Genomic DNA, 23,599 nt, shown 5'->3' on the forward strand with positions numbered 1-23,599 from the left:
TTTACTCCATTCCATACAATGCTTGCCATTGGACTTGGTGATGTGAGGCTTGCATGCAGCTGCCTGGCCCTGGATACCAGTTCCACGAAGCTTCTTTAGTCACTTACTTACTGCTTCCGGAGCCAATCCCAGGATACTGGGTGTAGGAGTGGGGACTCACCCAGGGTGGGTCTTAGCCCACTGTATGGCTGAAGCCTTTTTTGTGCTTATGATAATGCTAGTGGAAGTTTGAAAATATTTAGTTAGAGAATCTGTAGAGCTTTCTGGTGGCTTTTACACATGTCACTGTTGTTCCTAAATCTTCTACTGGCCAATTATTCCACAATTGACCGTGGAGTATATAGCAGAGATCAAAAGTCACAAACCATCTTACTGCAAAGGTGGCCTCACATGAAGTCACTGAGCTGTTCTGAACAACATTGTATTTGATTTTTTAAAACAAATGCTTGTGAATGGAGATGGCATGGCTAAGTGCAGGATTTATAAACCTGTTGCACTGGGTCTGATACCTTTACTTTAGTCCAAGTGTATTTTCCAACATGGCACATGTTAACAACAATGACAAAATAAATCTATCTGACCATTTTAAAGCTAAACTCTAATACAGGTACATGCTGATACTGTATACTGTCCAGCCAGACACTAGTGCTAGACAAAGCAGGTATGTAACATTCACTCACTCAAACATTGTCAAATAAAACATCTGAACGTTTCAGTAAAATACATTTATTAACATTAAAAGTTCAGCTGTCTAAATGGTTTATTGTTGTACATAAAAAATACCAAAATACTTTACAGGGAATCTTTATATTGACAAATTTAACTTGAAAATCAAGTGAATTTTCAATGTACAGTGACAACACACCAACTTTTTTTTTTAAAACAAAGTGCTTTCATTGTTATCTTTAATTTAGCTTAAAAAATGAATTGACCAAAAATGCATAGTCTTAACGCCTTTAAATTGGAGAAATAATTCTCTGCATTTCATGCTAACATTTTTGTTCCATTTCCACTGACGTCACCGAGATCACTATTTAAATATGTCGTAATACAAAAGGGTATACATAAAACAACAAACATAATATGCAACATGTTACTTTGATTCCCAAAAAACCCACAACATGTATTTCAGTTAACAATCTGTACTCAAAATTCAACGTTTAAAAAAAGTGCCCCAGTGCAACATATCAGGGTTACTCAAACATTCTTTTGCGGCATTTTACTTCTCTCATTTTCCTATTTGATAAGATGATGGATTCATTACTAAACACATGCTTTATACATTTCTGACTTCCTCAATCCTGTCTGGACTTTATTGCAGAAAATTGGGCCTCATTCATCGAGTCTCATTCAACCCCAAATCATGTGTTTTACAGCAGCAACAAAACCTCTGACCAACACAATACACAGTTCTTAACTCATGAGTAAGTAGAAGTCCTGATCTTAGTGACTAAATTTCCCCCCTCTAGTAGACCGTACTGAAAGAAAATGTTCTGTCTAAAGGCTCAGAAAGCTAGGAAAGCAGCTCAACTCAAAACCCAAACCCACCCAATTAAAGGAAGAGAACAATAGTACTGATTCTAAACAACCAGCAAAAATCTATCAGTTTGTGTGCCCTCTTTTTAAATATATTGGGTTTGTTCAGACAGTACAAGTTTTAGCACATAAAAAAATCACATTGTAATCACATTGTGACCACTAGATGCTGCAATTGTCCAACAGATTGTACTTCATTTAAAAGTTAGTTTCATTTCGTCGCCCAGTGTAACACTGTCACTGAGTTACTTTTAATCAGTAGATTTACTAAACTGTGGGTTTGCTCAATCGATCATGCATTTGATGTATTGTTATTCATGATTGATAAAAGAAACGATAAACAAATTTCAACATATGCACAGTTTACACACTGATGAATGAGGCCCTGAGGGAGTTTTCTTTAGCTTAGACTAAAACTCTCGTTTCACAATTACAGAGGACAGTCAATACAACATTTAATAAGTGAAGATTTGGAAAAGCACCGAAAGAGTATGTGAAGCCAAAAAGGCCTTTTCCATTCTGTTGAGGATAATCAGGATTGCGGACACGGAACTGTCCTAGTGTATGGTCGGCTTTAAGGCAACAGTGAGTGTTACTTCAGGTTCAGCCAGTAAGGATTCTAAAATTAATTGATCTCCTATTTGTTAAGCTTCTAGACTGAGGTATAATTTACCACAAAATACAGTGTGAGAGGACAGGGGGACTTTTGATTTCCTTTTGGTACCTCAGTCAGAAAAAGATGTGTAATGCACATTTAAATAAAGTGTGACGTTGAAGAGAAAACTAAGAGATACTTTGGTGAATGGAATATTTAGTGGAGCAAATCGTAAACGTGGCAACTGTCACAGGATAGAGATGCCAAACTGTCACCCCTGATGTGCCACATGGAAAAGGAAAAAAAAAAGTATGGCAATGAACATGAGCAGCAAATACCATTAAAAAAAAAAAAAAAAAAATCTTTATAAACTTCACAATTTAAGCACGATGAGATTATATATTTGAATAATATATGGTCTTCACTATTTTTCAAAACAAGGGAGTTTGCCTTCATTTAAAAAAGAAAATATTACTTTTAATTCAGTATTAATAATTACAATAATACTACTTCATATTATTTACTCTCATATATTCCTGTTTATATAAAGGCCAGGATCAAATCTCTTCACTCTTCGGCTTTAAAAGCTTTAAACTGCAATAGTGTACCTAACATGCCGGGACAAATATTAAGAGAAAAGGACTTTGGACTCTTTAAGTGAACTTATCACAATCATTAAGGCAACTAAGCTGCTTATAGACAACGGTAGTCAGTCATTACTAGAAGCATCCTTACTAAACCAATAGTTAATAATAATAACAATAGTAAAAATGATTAAAAACACTGACACCTCTGAATAATGTGCAAAACATCTAACATAAGTCTGAATCTAATTCCTAGTCATCTATTTAGTACCACATTTTCTCTTTTCCTGAATTGGCTCCTTGTAGGCTAGCTGCTGATTATTGTACTATACATGACTGTACATAGGACGTGGGACATATCTCATCGTTTCAGAACACTGAGATCACATATGGGTCATTGATGCCACATCAGATTATGGAGATCTTGCCCATTTGTAACATTAGGGAAATAAATACATAAACAGCCCAACACCTAAAATGACTACACTGGTGCTTATTCCCAAAAGTTGAAACATAAGGGCCACTGATTGGCCAGAATGTCCGTAATGTTTGTTTTATGTGTCTATTTCCATATGCATCTTAACATATTTATCAGGCAGCTAATTAAAAGTGCATTCACACAATGCGTAGCATATTTCAAATATGATACAACAAACTAACAAGTGCAAAATATTCTAGGGAGGACGCCTGCAATTAGCATAACTGGTGCTAATTATTAAAACAGCACCTCTCTGGCTCAAAGTGACCACGGGGTCCAATGCTACAGGTACTGAAATGGTTTAAAATGACTTCCCATTTCTTGAATTAAGAAACAACTCAACTAGTCTCTAGAAAGTAACTGAGATAATGTAAACTGAAAAAACATACATTTTTGTTACAACTAAATGCACATTCTATTATGGCATATTTTATTAGTGACTGCATTAAACCAAGCTCTTAATTTAGCTAAATCATTATATGACTACTGAATCATATAATGATTTTGCCCTCCAAGATAACATTGGATACATTTTGAGATTCTGAATATGGGCCTTCATCATCACCTGATCTGGCATGGAATGACCCACATGGGCATCAGTGTACACTGAGGCAAATGTTGCCGTTTTGGCACATTTCTTGAAACAGAAGTTTTTAAGAAAAGGATACAAACTGCTCAATAACGCCTTATGACAAACATACTACTTGATTAATTGTGATTACATTGTTACTGCTACTGAACCAAACCTTTGTGTTTCCATAATAACCACTTTTTGGGGTATGCCGTTTTTGGATTGGATGAGTGGAATGTTGGTTCAAACAGCGTTATCAGATCCTCATCTTTGACACAGAGATTTCGGCTTGGTTTCTACAGAAAGGACTAGAAGTTGTAAAGAGATTAGGTGACAAGTACGCTTTTGTCTCAGAGACAAAACCCGCTTTTGCCCGACAAAAGGGGTCAGAGAGGAAGACAAACACACACTGGCGAGTGAACCAACATTTGAGCCACCATGCAACTCAACGACCACACTTCCATAGAACCAGAGCTATGCCAAGCCACAAGGGAGGAAACCAGTTTGTTCAGTCAAAGGGCTTTGATGAGGCTGGAAGACAGGCCAACGCTCTGGGTCTACGTGTATTTTCTCAGTCGGAACCTCATTCAGAGTAAGAAGAGTCTAGCTACAAAATATGGTCTAGCAAACCAATTAGTGCAACTGAAAAACAGCCAGACCATCATTGCTCTCTTAACAAAGCTGCCTATATTTCTCGCCTATAAAAAGCAGGCTGAAATGGTAATACTTGTAATATGATCGGTCTCACACAGCCATCAAACATTCATAAAGGTAAAGGGAAAGAAAGGTGGGAGACCTAGATAGTGGAAGGTTCCAGGCAGATCATTTGGCTAGGCTGTTCCTTCTCATCTGCAGAGAACTTCAGCTCCAGTGGAGACGAGAAATAAAAGTACTCAGTTCTTGTCCCCACCCTTCTCGCCCACTGACTGAAAATAGGAAAACAGACACATCTTAAGGACATCTGAGGACCTCATGGTTTGGGTGGATACAGTTGTAAAAAAAAATGGCAACTACTCACTCACCCCTGACTTGTGAAGTGCATTGTCCTGCAGGCCAAAGAGGGCATTTCCCTGGCTGGCCTGCAGGGGAGAGCCAGTGGCCGAGGGGAGCAGGCCAGGGGACTGACTGATCATGGTGTTCGACAGTGCAGCAGAGGGGGCTGATGAGAGTGTGCCACTCAGGCGCTGAAGCTCATGCTGCCTCTGCTGCTGGAGCATCTGATAGACCACCACTTGCTGCTCCTGTCAGAGACATGTGGGCATGTTATATACAAGTAACCTCTGAGGGGTGATTAATTTATCTATTAAGAGTTAATCATCCGTAGATGAACATCTACAGCCATGAACATCACCACAGCAAGAGTTGTGTTTTACCGGTGTGAAGTTTTGTGAGGTGAGGAACTGCTGGAGCTGCTGCTGCTGTTGCTTCTGGAGAAGCAGCTGTTTCTGCTGCTCAGAGAGCAGAGTCGACCTACAACACAAAACACCGTTCACCGCTCTTACCATGGTCACAACACATATATCACAAAAGGCCAGTTTCCTCTGAGACAGAATGGTTGTCCAGTGTATGGTTTAAAAAAAAAAGAATAATGCATAAATATTTACATAATGCAAACCATACAAGAAATTTACATACAAAACTTTCATAGACATTTCACCTTGATCAGAAGCATATGCTCAGGCAAGTCAAGTTCAACCATATTTGTTGGTTTTCTTGCATGGACCTTTACAAACTCTAAAGGTTTTTAATATGTACTATATAATATGTAGTGCAAAAGGGCTGTTTGTTTCAAGTCACAGAAATAAACACACACAAAAAAGAAAGACAGCATTCTATTTTATTTTATCTAGGAGAGCAGAATCTAACCACTCCCCAGCCCATTCTTTTAGGTGTGTAGTTATTTCTGACACCCAGAAGACAAACTCTAACCATTTTTTAATGGTTTAGAACTGAGTTTAAAATTAGAAGATGACAGCCCTACTTTCTCATTCTAGATGATGGATCTTGTTTACTTGTCACATATGGAAATGTAGCACAATTTGCATATCAAACCAAACATATAGTGCTTTATCAGTGCACTGTATGTATTATCAGTGCTTTATTTCAACAATTCTAAATCCTTTCTGTTTTTGAAAGCAAATTTGATGTCTATATAAGGCTGTGAACCTGCTGGAACTTCCTACTGTGTCAAAGTTTTAACTTCTAGCTTAAAAGTCCACATCAGTTCCACTGGTAGTAAAACATTCTTATTAACTTTCATCCGGAGTAAAGTGAAGTGAATGTGACAAAGAGTGACAGAGTGACAATGAAATGTGTCCTCTGCTTTTAACTCATCACCCTTGGAGAGCTGTGGGGATGGTACTTTGCTCAGTGGCACCTCATAATCACCATTTTGATTTTGGGGCCACTTCGTTAACCGTTAGCCCACCACTGCCCCTCACTAGGCCACCACTAAAATGCTAGGTATTTCCAAAATGTATACTTTTGCATGTAAAGACAATTTCCAAAATGTATACTTTTGCATGTAAAGACAATTAAGTGAATTCATATATAAATATACATTTTCAGAATTTTCAAAAATGTAGAAGCCATATTGAATTAAATGAACGGTAATGGGAAAAAAAATCATGTGTCTGCCTACTTCAGATATATTTTCTAGCCATTTTGGACCGACACACTTGGAATACAAATACAAAGTGCCCATTGTGCTCAGTTCCAACATATGAGCTGAAAGGTCTTCTAAATTCCCCACAAATGTGGTCATCTTTAATTGTATAACAGTTTAAAAGGTTATCACTTACGGACTGAGACTCTTGAGCAGCTGATGGCCCTGTGGAAGTGTATGGGTGGTGAGGGGTTGTGTTTGTAGTGCTGATAGAGGAGTCTGTGAGGTGCCTTGGATGGGTGACTGAATCACACCCAGCACACCATCCATAGATAGCTGTGGACTTCCTGTCAGACCAGCTATCAGGCCGCTCACCACACTACCAGTACCACCAATTCCAGCAAACCCCTCACCTAATCCCCGCCCCAAACCATTTAGCAAGGGCTGGCCAAAAGATGCAGGACTCTGTTGAGGGGGAGGGGTGCTCTGGAAGGAGAGGGAGGAGCTACTGCGGGACGGGCTTCCAGAGTGGAATTCCTGAAAAACATAAAAAGACAATCTTTGGTCAACTTCATACAACAAACTTAACTTCCTTTCAATTTGTAACACATAATGTTCCCAACATTTATTTGAATAACAAAACTAACTGGAAAGAGGCAACAGTATCATGGATTAAAACATAATACCCTTGCTTGCATAATTTCCCAGAATGCATCATTGCTGCATGACAGCTTACTTTAATCCATGTAAACTACTGTCTAGGTCATTTTTAAAATTAGAATGAAACAATTGAAAAGAAAAAGGACAAAAAGAATAAAAACAGCCATTGACAAACTATGAAATAATGACACAGTCTAACTGTTTAGGCACTAGTAAACACTTGATTCCAGTGGGATTCAAGACTAATTGTTGCTGATGAATGTCCACTCTACATGTATGCAGATATTCCATCATTAACAGAGTGGTTTCCAGCCATCAGGGCAGGACAGTTGTTTTGGTAATGCACCAAATAACCCCTCCCTCATTTTATACTCTCTTAAAACATAGTGCTCTGGGTGAAATAAATTATTACAGTGCCCTCAGTCTGCATTATGAAATATCATAAATCGCTCTGGTACAACTGTATTATTTATGTGGAAGACAGGTTAAGCAAATTTTCCAGCCATTACATTAAATAATCCACATTCAATTTACATTCGATCTGTGACCATGAGATATGCCACACACTTTGTATTTGCCACCACCCACCGAAGTTTCATAACACCACATAGACCAGTTAAACAGTATAAACTGTAACCTAGAACACATTCATCAAGGTAATGGAAAAAAGCACTCCAATTTCAAAAGCAACACCAACATAAAATGCTAAATGTTAATATACACACACTAATAATGTGAAATATACAATGTACTAAAGTATTTGTAGAAAGTATTAAGTAGAATATACAGAATACACAGTAGAATATGGTCTTATGCATTTGACCAGAACAGGAGATAGGGCAGTGTAATTAATACCTTTCCCTGTCCTAACAACCACAAATATTCACATCTCGAGGTCAGAAGGGGAAGGAAGCGCAGAAGCAGGACATTGTGGCAAAAAAGGGATTTTATTTAAAACACAAAAGAATCGACACTAACAAGGGAATAAATTGGGAATAATGCCAGGAACTGAAATCAAACACAGGGTAAGTAACTGTGTCCACATTAACGTCTGTCTGCTTCCTTCCTGTCCCTTTTAACAGGACCCTAATCAAGGAGCAGCCCATGATTAGAGCCCTGTTGTCAGGCTGATTGGTGCAGGCTGTGGCCCCTGCATCTGCCAAATTACATAACTGGTATTTCAAATTTCAATTTCATTATGCCATGCACCCTAACAAGGTTTCCAGGCCCACAGCATCACCGATCCTGCCCCATACTTCACTGTGGGCATGAGGTGCTTTTCTGCACAGTCATCTTTTGTGTTCAACCACTTAGAGTGTTTGTTTGCCAAAAAGCTCTATCTTGGTCTCATCTGACAAAAACACACAGTCCCAGTTGAAGCCCCAGTGACGCTTAATGAACTCAAGACCTTTGTGTTTATGATTAAAAGTGAGAAAAGTGCTTTTCTGTCTATGCCTCCCAAACAGCTTGTTTGATAGCACCTGATGGTTATTTTGGAGACTTTGTGACCCCAAGATGCTACCACAGTGAACTTTGAAAACTCCTCCTCACTGTTTTGCTTGTTCCACAATTCTAGTTCTAGTTGATTTAAACTTCTTAATGATTCCTCTGACAGTAGATATGGGTGGGTGCAGGTGAGTGGCTATTTTCTTGTAGCCATTGCCTGACTTGTGAAGGGCAACACACACCTGCCTTACTTGAATGGGATGTTCCATTCACATGTTCCATTATACCCCAAGGAAACTTCAATTAGATTTATTTCCTAGGAATTGTTAGGGGACCAATAATTGTGGAACAGGTCATAGTCATAAAATGTATGACTATTTTAGTCATACAATTTGTTTCCCATAAAATTGAAGGTTGAAGGTTTCATTTTTCTACAATTTTCAGTGTGAGAGCTAGCACTTCAACCAGGAATACACCTTTCAACACATTGGTCTGTTCCTTAAAAACAATCAAAGCTCACAGAATGTATGAAGTGATCTATGGGTCCATTGTTAAAAGGAATAAGACTATGGGCTGGAAAGTAAAAAAAAAGAAAAGGAAAATGGTAGGATGAGTTCTCACCTCAGAAGAGGCAATGAAAGAGTTGTCGCTGAGGAAACAGCTCTTGGTGAGGGGGCTCTTACTGGTGCACAAGGGGTCTGAGGTGAGAGGTAAAAACACAGGGGTTCAGTGAGGGTGACAGAGATAAACACTCTCACCCACCTACACACACAGTTCATGTATAGACTGTGGAAACTACCAGAAGCCACAGCTGCAGAATAAACTGCATAAAAAACTGATAAAAGTTTTACTGGAATGAGGAACAAAGTTTATATTCCAACAGCCAGTTCACCCAGCAAAGCCTTAATTGCTGTTGGATATCACCTCAGATAGTGTATGCTGTAAATAATATTTAATAAAAATATTATATTCACATGGTAAGGAATTATTGTGCTGTCTACAAGGTAATTACCCACGATCAGACTAAACCAAATAAAACCTAAAAAGCCAAATTGGCTCAAACAGAACAGGGGCCAGTCACCCAAACTACAATTTCATGGACATATTACAGGCACCATTTTCTGGGACAATCATTCTGAGCCCCATCCCATGTATTTCATCATATAGTATGAAGTAATATACTGTATTAATGAAATTCAGTACCTGGCTAATTAAAGAGGAGCTGTCTGTGGTGCTGATCACTGAGGTGTTAAATAGGTTTCAATTGTGAAATTATTGACTGTCACAGTTGGTGGTCCATTGATAAAGTCTCACACTACACTGAGAGAAGCAACAACATTGTAACTATTTTCATGGTGACCAAATGCAAATATGAACATACATCACATGCTGTTGTGCTAATTGTTTAGTGCTGCAAGATACAAAAGAAAAAAGAAAAAGCTACATCCTTTCATTTGACCCCAAAATACCTCTTCCATGTGTTTTGGGTTCAATTTACGCACACTAGTACCCTAACAGAAATGCAACGAAAATGGGTACTATGCAGTGACAATGCTCCATCAAAGCCCATTTTGTTATGTAAAATCTGTAATCTGATCTAATAATTATAATTGTAATTTGTAATACAAACTATATGTTCCTTTTATTAGCTTTAACAGATCTGGTACTGGGAAATGTGCTCACCATGACTGGAGGAGAGAGAGCTCATCTGTGTGGAGACAGCAGGGGCAGGAGGAGGGGCCTGTGGAGCCTGAATGGAAGTCTGTGCAGGGGCCATAAAAGGCACAGCCAGTTCCACATTGAGTAACTGGAGACGCTCCTTCTTGGCCGTTAGGCTGAGAATCTGGTCCTGCAGCCGCTGGTTCTCTTGCTGCAGGGAGTGAAGTGACTGGAGCATCTCCACAACTGGGGAAGAGGAGGACAGACAAGTCTTTTAGTTTCTAGCCTGCTCTGAGAGTTAAAAAAAAAATCACAGTACAAATGAGCAGCTTCAGTGTAAAGTGCAGAGCACAAGCTTACAAATCTAGTTAATTAATGGTAATAATATTACAATTCCATGCCCTAGCTGCACCTGCATTGTTCAATCAGCAGATGAAGGACTTACTGTTGACACCCATTTCTCCGTTGCCATGCTTTTCCAGCAGGAGCTCGATGTGGGAGCTAGCTGGAGGAACGTTCTCTAGAGGTGGCCTGGTGTGGCCCAAACTGTCCCTCTGGTCAAATAGTAGGGGCAGGCTGCTCATAGGAGACCTGGGGTAGAAGGGTGGAGAGAAAACAATTCAACAAAAAAAGAAAAATGTATAAGTAATGGTAACCTAGTGGGTAACACTCTCGCCTATGGTTGGTCGCCTAAGACCCAGGTTCAAATTCTAATAACTGCCCATGTGCTTGAGCAAGACTCTTAACCCTGAGCTTCTCCTGGGGGACTGTCCCAGAAACTACTGATTGTAAGTCTGATAAATAATGTAAATGTATGTAAAATGACATAATCAATGCATTAACACATTATATGTATTTCCTCAAATCGATGATTTACAATTTGAGGCAAACATAGACCAGTTCAGAATGCTTGCAGAACACACACAGAAGAACAGTGTTACTTACTGTGAGGAAAGACTCTCTCGTGGGGAGCTACCCTGACATGGGTAACGGCAGTCTTCTAAATCAGACTCTAAAACAAAGCCAAAGATGGTTATATAATCCTCCCCCAAAATGCCTATGAAGTGCATAGAGACCATACACAATACATGCTCAACTTAAGGTATTTATGGTACACCTTCCATAAGAAATTTTCATAGGTATTTATGATGCTAAGCAAAGAGCTCCATGGGGATTAGTGCTAAAAATGGTCAGTATGCAACACATCTGTTTTACTTCTCTACAAGCTAGAGGAACTTCCAGCAGGGTATAGAATATCTGTTCTCTGTACTCCCCTCTTCTTTCTTATATGACTCATTCCGGTGTGGTGGATATATAACCATTTTCACTTCAAACACCTCTTTTACTCTCCATAATGAAATTCCCACCACACATTCAGCATGTTTAGCTACATGCAGTGCATCCAGGCCAGATGCTTGCACAGGGCTCCAAACAGGCTAGGACCGCTCCTGGTCATTTCCATGTGCACGGTGCATTTAGGAAACCCGGAAGTGCACAGTGCCCAGCGACCAGCGGATTACTGAATGATTGAAGGCTTCTTTCATTTGAGTCTGCAGTAATTTTAAGACCTTTAAACTCTGGATTTAAGGATTTATGGCCTTAATTTTGGAAAATCAAATCTAAGACTTTTTAAGGATTTGCGGAAACCCTGTATTCCAAAATGGATTAAATGCAATATTCCCTCAGAATTCTACACACAATACCCCATAATGACAATGTGAAAAAAGTTAACTTGAGGTTTTGCATGCACCTTTGGCAGCAATTACATTCTCATGTCTTTTTGATTATGATGCCACAAGCTTGGCACACATTGCTTGGCCAGTTTGGCCCATTCCTCTTCGCAGCATTTCTCAAGCTCCATCAGGTTGGATGGGAAGGGTCGGTGTACAGCCATTTTAAGATCTCTCCAGAGCTGTTCAATTGGATTGAAAAGTTCGGGCTTTTGCTAGGCCACTCAAGGACATTCATAGAATTGTCCTGAAGCCACTCGTTTGATGTCTTGTCTGTGTGCTTAGGGTCATTAGTTCTAGAGCGCTCTGTAGCAGGTTTTCATCCAAGATGTCTCTGTACATTGTTGCAGTCATCTCTCCCTTTATCCTGACTAGTCTCCCAGTTCCTGCAGGTGAAAAACATCTCCACATAATGCTTCACTGTAGAGATGGTATTGGCCTGGTGATGAGCGCTGCCTGGTTTCCTCCAAATGTGACGCCTGGCATACAAAGAGTTCAATCTTTGTCTCATCAGACCAGAGAATTTAGTTTCTCATGGACCGAGTGTCCTTCAGGTGCATTTTGGCAATGTGCCTTTTACTAAGAAGTGTCTTTCGTCTGGCCTGATACATGCGTGATTGGTGTATTGCTGCAGAGATGGTTGTCCTTCTAGAATGTTCTCCTCTGTCCACAGTGACCATGTCTGACTAAGGCCCTTCTTTCCCGATCTCTCAGTTTAAGTGGCCAGCCAGCTCTAGGAAGAGTCCTGGTGGTTTTGAACTTTGTATGGATGATGGAGACCATTGTGCTCATTGGGACCTCCAAAGCAACACAATTTTTTCTGTAAATGTCCCCAGATTTGTGTCAAGACAATCCTGTCTTGAAGGTCTACAGACAATTCCTTTGACGTCATGCTTGGTTTGTGCTCTGACACGAGCTGTCACCTTAGACATACAGGCGTGTGCCTTTCCAGTCAGGTCCAATCAACTGTTTTTTCCACAGGTGGACTCCAATTAAGCTGCAGAAACTTCTCAAGGATGATCCAGAGAAACAGGAGGCACCTGAGTTCAATTTTGAGCTCCATGGCAAAGGCTGTGAATACTTTCTCAGATTTAAAAAAAAATTGATTTGCTAAAACCTCAAGTAAACTAATTTCATGTTGGCATTATGGGGTGTTGTGTGTAGAATTCTCAATTCTGCATTTAATCAATTTTGGATCATAACAAAATGTGGAAAAAGTAATGAACTGTGAATACGTTCCAGATGTATTGTACCTGGCAGTGAGCTCTGTGCTTGGCTGAGTAGAGGAGGTAGTGAAGGAGCTGCTGACAGGCAGCTGCCAAAGGCCTGAGAGGAGCTGAGGCTGTAGGAAACACTGGGGCCTGAATGCATCTGTGGAGGGAACCAAAAACAGCCAACAAACTGGATCAAAAATATTTGTTCAAACTAGCCACAACGTGAGCCTTGTAACCTAAAGTAAAAAACAAAAACAGGGATTTCACATCAGAAAACTCTAATACAATATCAGTATAAAAAGCAAAATGTGGCCAAAACAGGTATAAGAGAATGCAGTGTGTGATTTTAATCTGCATAGACAAGACTGCATCAGGACGTTAATGAGTAACAAAGTGGCATAGATAACTGCAGAACACTCAAGTTGATCCTAAAAACCCGACAGTGCCGACCCCCCATAGCCTGTGGAGTTTAACTAGAATAACTAGATAGGTTGTTGAGTAATCAGCAAGCTCTACTGATGTTTCTGTTTTTTGAAAGAAAATATGAACTTTCCAAGATAACAGAAAATAAATAACTTAACTGATAAGCAGCTTGACCTCACCTAACATTGCAGGTTCTCACCTGTGTGTTGGGAGCAGAATTGGGTGGAATTGGAAGAGAGGACATGTGGGACGGAAGGAGACCAGAGGAAAGAGACGTGCTGCACACGCTCCCGCCCAAAGACAGGGGCTCCTTATGACTCGTGTAGATTCCTATGGAAAAATAAACACAGAAGCCTTATCGAATCTAGGTAACATCTCACATCCTTTCAAATAGCCCAGAAAAGGATCTTTATTTAAAACATCTATTCAGACTATTAGAGGATTTACTTTAAACTGTGAACATTAATCAATCTTGCAATTTATAATAAACTTTGATACATCATACAGGTTTGTACACTGCATGTTGAGAAAACAACAAAGAAATATGAGCTAAGATGAATGCCAATATACAATTATTGAATTTAATTATGCATTACTACTGGTTCTTTAGCAGATGTTGATTGTAGATGCAGTGATAGTGTCATGCAAACATTTTAACATATTTTAAGTTGTAGTGAAACACTTTTGTGATACATTTTTCTTTCATTGAAAAATTCACCATCATTCACCTCCTACATCGTTCCCTCTCTCACCTGGAGACCTGAGAATCATGTTCTTTAATTTCTCCAGTGCATTCAACACCATCCTTCCCACAATCCTGAGGGACAAGATGGAGTACACAGGAGTGGACCATCACCTCACCATTTAAATCCAGGATTACCTCGCCAACCGACCATAGTATGTGAGGACTCAGGGCTGTGTCAGACAGGGTGGTCTGCATCTTCCTCTACACGATCTACACTGCAGACTTTACCTACAACTCCACCAACTGCTTCCTACCGAAGTTCTCGGATGACTCATCACAAATGGGTATGATAAGGAGTACAGTGAACTGACTCGGGACTGGTGCCAGCATAACTATCTCCAGATCAATACTGGAAAGACAAAAGAACTGGTGGTAGACTTCCGCAGGCACAAACATCCACCACTACAACCATTAAACATCCAGGGTATGGCCATGGACATAGCTGAAAGTGAAGTGAAAGTGAAGTGATTTTCATTGTGATACACTGCAGCACAGCACATGGTGACAACGAAATGTGTCCTCTGCTTTTAACCATCACCCTTACAGCCATTACAAGTCACCCGGGTAGCAGTGTGTGGGGACGGTGCTTTGCTCAGTGGCACCTCAGTGGTACCTTGGCAGATCGGGATTCGAACCGGCAACCTTCTGATTCCTTAACTGGGAGACCTTCTGATTCCTGTCTCTGCTGTGGAGAGCTACAGGTACTGGACTGGACTCACAACTCTGAGGCCATCTACAGGAAAGGGCAGAGCAGGCTGTATATGCTGAGGAAGCTCTGGTCTTCTGGGGTGAAGCGCCCAATCTTTTATGACTCTGTGGTGGCCTCAGCCATCTTTAATGGTGTGGTCTGCTGAGGAGGTAGCATCTCTGCTGGGGACAGAAAGAGACAGAACAGGCTGATCCGGAGGGCCAGCTCTGTTCTAGGATGCCCTCTGGACCCAGTGGAAGTAGTGAGTGACAGGAGAATGGTGGCTAAGCTGTCATCCCTGTTGGACAACATATCCCACCCCATGCAGGAGACCCTGATAGAACTGAGCAAGTCCTTCAGTGGCAGGATGCGGCACCCACAATGTGGGATGGAGAGATTCAGAGGGTCCTGCCAACCGCTGTCAGGTTCTACAACAGCTGACCACACACACACATCAAGTACACCATCTCCATTTCTCTTAAGTGCAATATGTGTATATCTACCCACTCTGTACACATGTAAAATGTCACAAATATATATTTTATGTATATACCGACTGTTTCACAGTTTTATTTTTTCTATTCTAGGACTATTTATTTGCTTATTTCTACATTGATCATCTTATCTCATTTTATATTGGATATCTAATCTCTGTACCACTGAGTAGACTTTATGAAATTATGACAGTTAAGAATTCCTACAGATTATCTCTCAGATTATTGAAGTACATTTAAAGATCTTATTCAGTGATCCCATTGATAAATCAGCCAATTGTCTGTTACGACAGCAAATGAAAACATTTGTATCAGCAGCCTTTCTGTTGAGGAAAGCACAATCAGGCAACCTCACTGCAGGTTGCAGATGACAAGATGTCTCATGTCAGCACCCACAGAGGCGCAGGATCACCCCTCCCCTCCCAGCAGCGCACTGATGATGCACATCCTGTGTACAGTGAACAAACCTAGAGCAGGAAGTCACACTCACACATGTATTCAGTGACAGGAAGCTAAGAGAAAAGCACCACACACACCCACACACAAACCCAATTGCCTCACCAGAGCTGAGCAGAGAGCTGGTGGAACGCACAGTGCTGGAGGATGCTGGGAAGGCAGCTGGGGGCAGCCTGGGAGGGCTGGGATAAAGGGAAGACGAGAATGTTGGTGCCCCCTGCTGCTGCTGTTGGTTGTGGTGGTGATGGTGATGATGGTGATCATCTTCTTTCCTCTCGCGCTCTCTGTTCTTGCTTCCCCGTGGCCGACCAGGCCCATGGCGGCTCTTCTTGTTGCCACGGTGACGTCTCTCACGACTGGGTGAGGACGAACGGTTTTTCTGGCCGGCCTCATCAAGAACAGGAGGGGTAGATGGGAGTGAATTGCTACTGGGTTTGGAAGACAGCTTGCGCACCTTCAGAACAGTAGAAACAGTACACTTGATCAATAAATGCTACTAAAAAGCTCTTTGATTAATAAGTAACTGCCTTGATGACTAAGAGTAGCTTGAAGTCACCAGAAAATTGGATTTAACATTGTGTTGATTGTCTTTTACCATGTCTATGTTTACACTTTTTCTGTTTTCAGCTGTCATATTTTCCCTTTTACCCCTGCTTGATTTTGTCCGTCCATACACATGTTTCATGTAACTCATGTACAATTTTTAGCCTGGAATTCTGCATTTCTGTTTTGTTCCATAAACACATTCTGTTTACCTGCGCCAGTGTTCTGCCGCCCTTGGCAGAACAGAAGAGAGTGGCAGCTCAAACTGGAAAAGTTACCTCCCCTTTCTCATGCTTTGTCTGGCCAGAGAATTTCCTACCCCTCCCCTAAAAAATAATTCCACCAACCATCATAGCTTGAAAATGTGCAAAGCATAACAGTTGTTTGGTGATTGGACATAAAAATTAGTGCAAATCTCATTGTGCGATTGGATAAAAGTGGCTGTAATTCAGGAAAGAGACTTCAGATATAGTATTATGGGACCACTAAGACCAACACAAAAGCAAAAACAATTTTCTTAAAAAAATAATTTCAATCTTCCTGTACTTAATAGTGGCCTCTAGTGGCCAAGGCCCACCAGGACCGAGACTTCACGTCATGCACGTTAAATAAGTCCTTACAACACATTCTGTTGTGCAGTAACCACATGCAGCATACAGGATTTGTTGAGGCACAGGATTAATACAATCTGGAGCTTCACCTTGCTCCCCGAGCCCAGGCCTGAGGAGGAAGTGATGCGCATGATGGAGCCGTAGGTGGAGATGGTGACTTTGGTCTCGAAGGTATTGGCATCACTTTCTAGTCGCTCATGGCCCTGTGGGCCATTGGCCGGTGTCAAGGCAGGTGGTTGTAGAGGGGGAGTGTGATGCTTTCTTTTCTTTTTCCTAGTTTCTTCTTCCTGCTCCTTCTCTTCCGCCTCTTTTTCCTCTTCGTCTTTTTCCTCTTCCTCCTCCTCTTCCTCCTGAATATTAGTTCTTACTCGTTCTTCCCGAACCTCGGTTGATTCTTCAGTGGTGTTGCGCTCCACGTCACGTTCACGGTCGCGTTCAAGGTGACTGGAAAACTGGAGGAACTCAGTATTGGTGGACAGAGAGGCACCACCTGGGAAGTTGGGAAAAGTGCAAAAGATCAAACTAATTACAGGTTACAGGCAATGGCTAACAGGCAACTGGCATTCAATGATATGGATTAGTTTGATCTATAATTAGTTTGATCTAAAAATGTGAAAAACATTATTTTTTTTTCCTGATGAAAGATGTGGGGTAGAGTAAATAGTTTGAGATGGTCAATGTTCGCATTTTTTCTGGGTGCTCCAGCTTTCTTCATGCTGGTTTTCTGAAATTGTGTGTGTGTAATAAGGTTAGACTTTTAAAAATGTATGCATGTAGACAAGAGGAATAAAATAACTTACCTGCATTGAAGGGGCTTGAGGAGCAAGAGGAAGAAGAGCAGCTTTTCCCTGGATTCCCAGACTTTTTACTCCGGTACCCCAGGCCATGAGAGCTCAACTTCTTTGACTTTCCCTCACCATCCTTGCTGCTGCTGTGGTGACTGGAAGACAACTACATAGACAAACGACCCAGCAAAATCCTCAGTCAGTGAAGACCTGTTAATTTAATGTATGACGTCATGCATGCTAATCTGGTCAATCTAATGAAGGCAGGTCCCTAAAGTAATGATGGTAATAACCATTAATCTTTTAAATAAATGTACTGTTTGCTCATTTTTACTTGATAATAATTACTTGATGCAATTAAGCATCTTGGCAGTTTACTGAGCATGTTGAGAAAATGAGTATGTGTGTGAGGCCAGCAGACCTTTTCCAGGTTGCTAGAAAGAGAGGAGCCCAGGCTGGGAATGCTACTGTCTGAAGCCTTCTTGTGCCGCTCCTTTAGCTTGGTCTTGTCCTTGTGGCTCTGAGAAATATTTGTATAGAAAGAAATACCATAAAGGTACGGTGAATATGAAATAAGAGTGTAATTTGTAATTTTATATGAAACACTGAAAAATAGTTCCATTCAATCATTCCTTTTTTTTAAACAATTGAAAGTCCTAAAATAAAGATTTGATATGTATGAATTGTGTTACAAAGTAAACTAGGACAAATCGGTATGCCAGCACAGGTCAGGAAATGACAAACGCACACAATCCATGAACTCTTGTAAAAACCCCCACAAAAAACACATGGTACAGTAAAAGTTCATTTAACGACTACCACATTTACCAGTTATGCACAAGTATTGTTTTGTATTTTATCTCCCAGCAATGGTGGGAAACAATGAACAATACATGAACACTTTACCAAAGTCATCTTTTATTGCAATTTGTAGTCTTTGATTGCTGATTAGTTTCTTGGTTAATTGTTATTTTTATAACAGGCAAACAGAATTTCTCATTGTATCTCTAACACACTTACATGTCTTTTTTTGCTTCCATTGTTGACGTATGTGGGCCTGTAAGTTGTGTATGAGACATGTACTTGCAAGTCTCTTTTGTATTATAAAAACAATAATATTGGCTGTCTTCTACATATTCGTTGCGGTTTGACTAGAGTGTCTGCTGTTTAAAATAGCTTCAAAATAGCTTAACTATCAATTTTTCATATTTTTGCCATTTATGAGCACTTGTTAAAAAGAGTCAAAAATAAATAAAGTATTACTTTTCTGTTATTAAAATGTTTTTGGTATAATCACCTCTCCCAGGACTGCTCCTTTATGTTTCAGGTATACCAAGACCATCGCCACCAGCACACAGGCTTCACATCAATTGCTTTTGGCAGGATTGAATGGACAGATGATGATGGCACCTCACAGAGCCATGACACACTCACCTTGCGGGGCCTGTGGTGGTGGGAGCTGTGTTTGTCCTGTGATGGGGACGTGGAGTGACCTCTGGGCTGACTGAATGAGCCGCCTGTGTTATCACTGGATGAGCGCATCTTCTTTTGCTGTCAAAGACACACAAAAAAAACTGAATAATGAGCATACTTTACCCCATACTTTTTAGTTTTGTGGTGAATCAGTGAATCGACATTTTGGTGGTGGGGAGCATTTTGGGGTTTTCACTCAATAATTCTGTATTGAGCAATAAATAAATGTTATTTTTGTTAACAACTGTCCGTCTGCAGGTTGCAATGGAAAACTCTCACCATTTTACTGTAGTGGTACTTGCAGTAGCCACAGTATTTAACATTGTCTGCCTCTGGTCCCTCTTCCTCACAAAGCAAACCTGCCATCTGAGCACTGCAGAATCAGAAACAAGTGTGCACACACTCAGACACATATATCTTTTTGGCTACAAAATGACAAACAGAAATAAGACAATATTGCAACCATATTAATATAACCTTTTGGGCATACTGTTCATAACTGAGGATTATGTGCCTTTTTGTTCATTTTTAATTTACAATCTCTGTATCTCAGGTAACTGTAGGAAATGGAAACATAAAAAATGCTAGGATAGTCTATATTTAGCTATTCGATTTCGCAATATAGATTCTAGAACAAAAATCCAATAATTAATTGTAAGAATTACTCGATATTACTATATTTAATTACCTACCAGGTAACATGAAATGCCTGTTTGCAGCCTGATCGATTGCAGGTCATGCACGCACCACAGGCCGCCTTGCTCTCCCGTCCATGGTCCTCACAGATATAGCACGTCTAAAGCACGTCAGAGAGACAAAATTAGAAATAAAGTCACTGATCGATACACACGACTGTGTCTTTTATTGACTGAAATACAGGCAGAGAGAGAGCCGAGAGGACTGACAAAAGCCTGAGGAAACAACCTTGATGTATCTCTCATGTGGCACATACTGCAGGACGATGGGTTCCATGGTGAGGACGTTGGCAAACTGCACCTCGGGGATGTAGAGAGCACACACCACATGGGCCCACCCTTGGGACAGAAGAAGACGATAATGCAAACAAGACACATAGTGCCATCGGTTAAAAACACAGGGCTGCAAGAGTACTAGAAAAGCATGGGCGCATGGGCTGAGAAAGAATTAAGGCGCTCACCTCCACTGTCAGTCCTTTTGAGGGCACCCTCTTTGTGGGGACACAGCTCACATCTCTGAAAGGAAGTGGAGGATAGAAGATCACAAACGCTGGCATTTTAAAATGCGACACGATGGCCACTGGATTCAGAGAATAACCTGACCGCCATAGAAGACAATCTGGACGGTTTTGGATTGGGACCTAGAGTTTTGAGTGCAGTGAGTAATCACAAAACCTTAGGGCAGATGGATTTCCATTATGCAAACGAATGCAGCTCAGTAATTTGTTTATGAGAACAAACAACATTCAGCCAAATCAGTATCAAAAATGAAACTGGAAAGGTAACTACTGTCAAGACCCTGCCTGCTTCCTGATTCACACTTCAGACAGATGTGGATGTTCCGCTCAAAGTAGCTTTTTCTGTAAACCCAAAATTTGTTGTATGCGATTAGTTGGATATGGGGGCCGTGGTGGCACAGCGGTTAAGGAAACTGAAAGGTTGCAGGGTCAAATCCCGAAGCGCCAAGGTTCCACTGAGGTCCCCTTGAGTAAAGCACCGTCCCCACACACTGCTCCCTGGGCGCCTTTCATGGCTGCCCACTGCTAACAAAGGGTGATGGGTTAAAAGCAGAGGACACATTTTGTTGTGTGCACTGTGATCACCTTCACCTCACTTCATATATCCTATTTATAATATAATTTATTTGACACAATGATTAAAAGATCAATGAATGTTCCTGTTTACTCAAATGTGTATTGCAGAAAATTGGCTATTAAACATAAAATAATTATATATGGTGATGGCAGCCCTGCCCTGAAGAATTAAAGTTGATTTTTCACGTATGTGCAAGCGAGTAATAAGTTGGGACTCCCAGAAATTCTGATATCAGTTTTAGACAGTTTTTGTTTAGTATTCCTCTTCCTTTACATTAGAGGCCTTTATCCTGAATGTAACCTGTTGGCCTAAAACTCTGTTGACCTATGGAGCAGTGTCTCTCCAAATAATAATGGAAAAAAGAAGCATGCCAACATGTATTGAGATGAATATATCATGAGTAAGATGTTCTGATTCAGGGGGCGTTGAACGCTGACTCAACATCAGAGAGTGATGGTCATGGGCGTAGCCTAAATTCTGACTCATAATTCCTTTGTCATTGGAAACTGCCCGCTCAGGTCATGTTGGGACACATGACAGGTATGAATCATGAACAGATTTCCAATCCATTCAAATGTGCCACTCTGGGGCAGTGGTGGCCTAGTTGTTAAGGAAGCAACCCCGTAGTCAGAAGGTTGCCGGTTCCAATTGCCACTGAGGTGCCACTGAGCAAAGCACCGTCCCCACTCACTGCTCCCCGGGCGCCTGTCACTGCTGCCCACTGCTCACCAAGGGTGATGGTTAAAAGCAGAGGACACGTTTCGTTGTGTCACCGTGTGCTGTGCTCTGTATCCCAATTACTTCACTTTATTTATTATTATTTTAGCAGTGTCTTACCACTCGTGCTGCTCGTTCCTGGGACTCGCACTTTCGGCAGAACCACGGTCCGGTGGGCACCTGCACAATGCCGTAGCATGCTGCAAGACCACAGACAACGGTGTGAGTTCCACCACTTGCTGAACTACAGAATATAACATCTCTAAAAGATGACATGATGAAAAGCAGACTTTGTACTACAGTCAAATATCATTATATGTTCTGAATACAATCATTCCATCTTTCCAAGCCTCCTCAATATAACTACAATGACTTTCACGAAATTCACCGTCACACAGTGCATCCAACAGAGCTTTATATCTGAAATTCAAAAAAAGCAAGACCAGCTTTATGAAAGGAAGAAACATTGAGAGAGATGCCAAGCTTCAAGTGGGATCCTGTTCTCCTTAAGACTGGGAACAGCAGATCATAACTTCAGATGACCACGAAAACGGAATCGCTGCACAACGTGTTTCCTTCCTTCCTACTAGCCACCACTTTTTGCAGTCCTGAGGGCACCAACACACGACTGTGCTTGTGGATGACCCGAGGTAACCCAGTTTACCAGAGCGCACTACGGGGACACACCTCCCCCCAGGGCCAAAAGAGGAGAAGAAGCGTAGAAGCGTGGAGACTACCTTCTAAAATCACTGCAAATCTGCAGTGCATGTATAACTAATGCTTCATTTTACAGTGAATCTGGAAACCTTTTTTCTGACTAGTCTGAAATTTTAAAACTTCAGTAATGAACCTGCTGAATGGGGAAAAAAACATTAAACACGTCCTGATTTTCCCTCCATCTGAAATCTCTGGTTTACAACTTTGAGTTTTGCAGGAAACCCGCACACTCTTGCCACCCCACCAGAAATCGTTCGGACCGTCCACGCTCCCCCCGCCCCCGTCTATCCACGCAATACGACATTATTGCAACGGCACACTTTTCCAGCTCAAAACTTTCCAGACCCGCGCTGCACCGAAGACAAAATGGTCTCGGCTGCGGTACCAAGGAACAGCGTGATGTCAACAAAGCACGCTGCGCAGCGCCCGGCCGACAATGCATCCAAAGGCCCACGCAGCCTTGCCACTAAAAAAAACAGAAGAAGAAGAAGAAGAGGCAGAAGAGCTAGCGACGGCTAACCGTCTCCGCGGCGACGGAACCCGCGACGCGAGGCTCACGGCGTCGCACCGCCGACGGACGTCCGCACACGCGTCCCGCCGACGCGTAACAACGGTGTAATACGTGAAGGCCAGTTACCCTGATGCACTGCGACGCTGCACCCGTGTCCATCACAATACACCAGCGGGTTCTCAGCCCAGCCCCGCTCATCAGAACACACGCAGCAGCCTCCGACCATTTCCCGCATGCTGTTTCCATACGTTATTTCATCTGGGTTGGCGACAACTTAAACGGCGCCAGGGAGACTTGCGGTCCCCGAACACGTCGACAAGGTTAGCATCGTGGTCGGGGTTCTACACGGCGACCGGGGAGGCGCGAGTCATCGCGCAGGGGCGCCTGGAAGCGACTTGTTCCGTGATGTCCTCTCGTGCCCACACAGGAGACAGGGCGCACTGCGCATGCGCCGACCCACACCGATTCACTCACTCACGACATGCTACGGCCGCACCGCGGCGTCCCCTCTCCGCGCGGAGCTCTAGCAGGCTAGTCGCAGAGCCGTGGACCGCGGCGGGCTTGACAG

At 41.6% G+C, this 23,599-nt stretch overlaps 1 protein-coding gene across 2 annotated transcripts; it reads right to left on the bottom strand.

Moving 5' to 3' along the window:
* Window positions 1-710: 710 nt before the first annotated feature.
* Window positions 711-23,599, bottom strand: LOC114787034 (protein AF-17-like). Of its 2 annotated transcripts, none has more exons than XM_028974746.1 (21): window positions 23,506-23,599; window positions 21,924-22,003; window positions 20,453-20,507; window positions 20,221-20,330; window positions 19,989-20,092; window positions 19,576-19,669; window positions 19,258-19,374; window positions 18,245-18,343; window positions 17,839-17,989; window positions 17,128-17,528; window positions 15,990-16,338; window positions 13,701-13,831; window positions 13,118-13,235; window positions 11,080-11,146; window positions 10,580-10,725; window positions 10,159-10,380; window positions 9,097-9,173; window positions 6,566-6,906; window positions 5,138-5,234; window positions 4,787-5,005; window positions 711-4,690 (listed from the first exon to the last, which is right to left on the bottom strand). In XM_028974746.1, the coding sequence occupies exons 4-21, from the start codon at window positions 20,266-20,268 to the stop codon at window positions 4,658-4,660; spliced, it is 2,814 nt and encodes a 937-aa protein (XP_028830579.1). In that variant the 5' UTR covers window positions 20,269-20,330; window positions 20,453-20,507; window positions 21,924-22,003; window positions 23,506-23,599; the 3' UTR covers window positions 711-4,657. The 2 variants fall into 2 exon arrangements, with proteins under 2 accessions (XP_028830579.1, XP_028830578.1); XM_028974745.1 differs by lacking the exon at window positions 23,506-23,599 and adding an exon at window positions 23,158-23,470.

Source organism: Denticeps clupeoides, chromosome 3, assembly GCF_900700375.1.
Source record: "Denticeps clupeoides chromosome 3, fDenClu1.1, whole genome shotgun sequence".
Classification (NCBI taxonomy): Eukaryota; Metazoa; Chordata; class Actinopteri; order Clupeiformes; family Denticipitidae; genus Denticeps; species Denticeps clupeoides.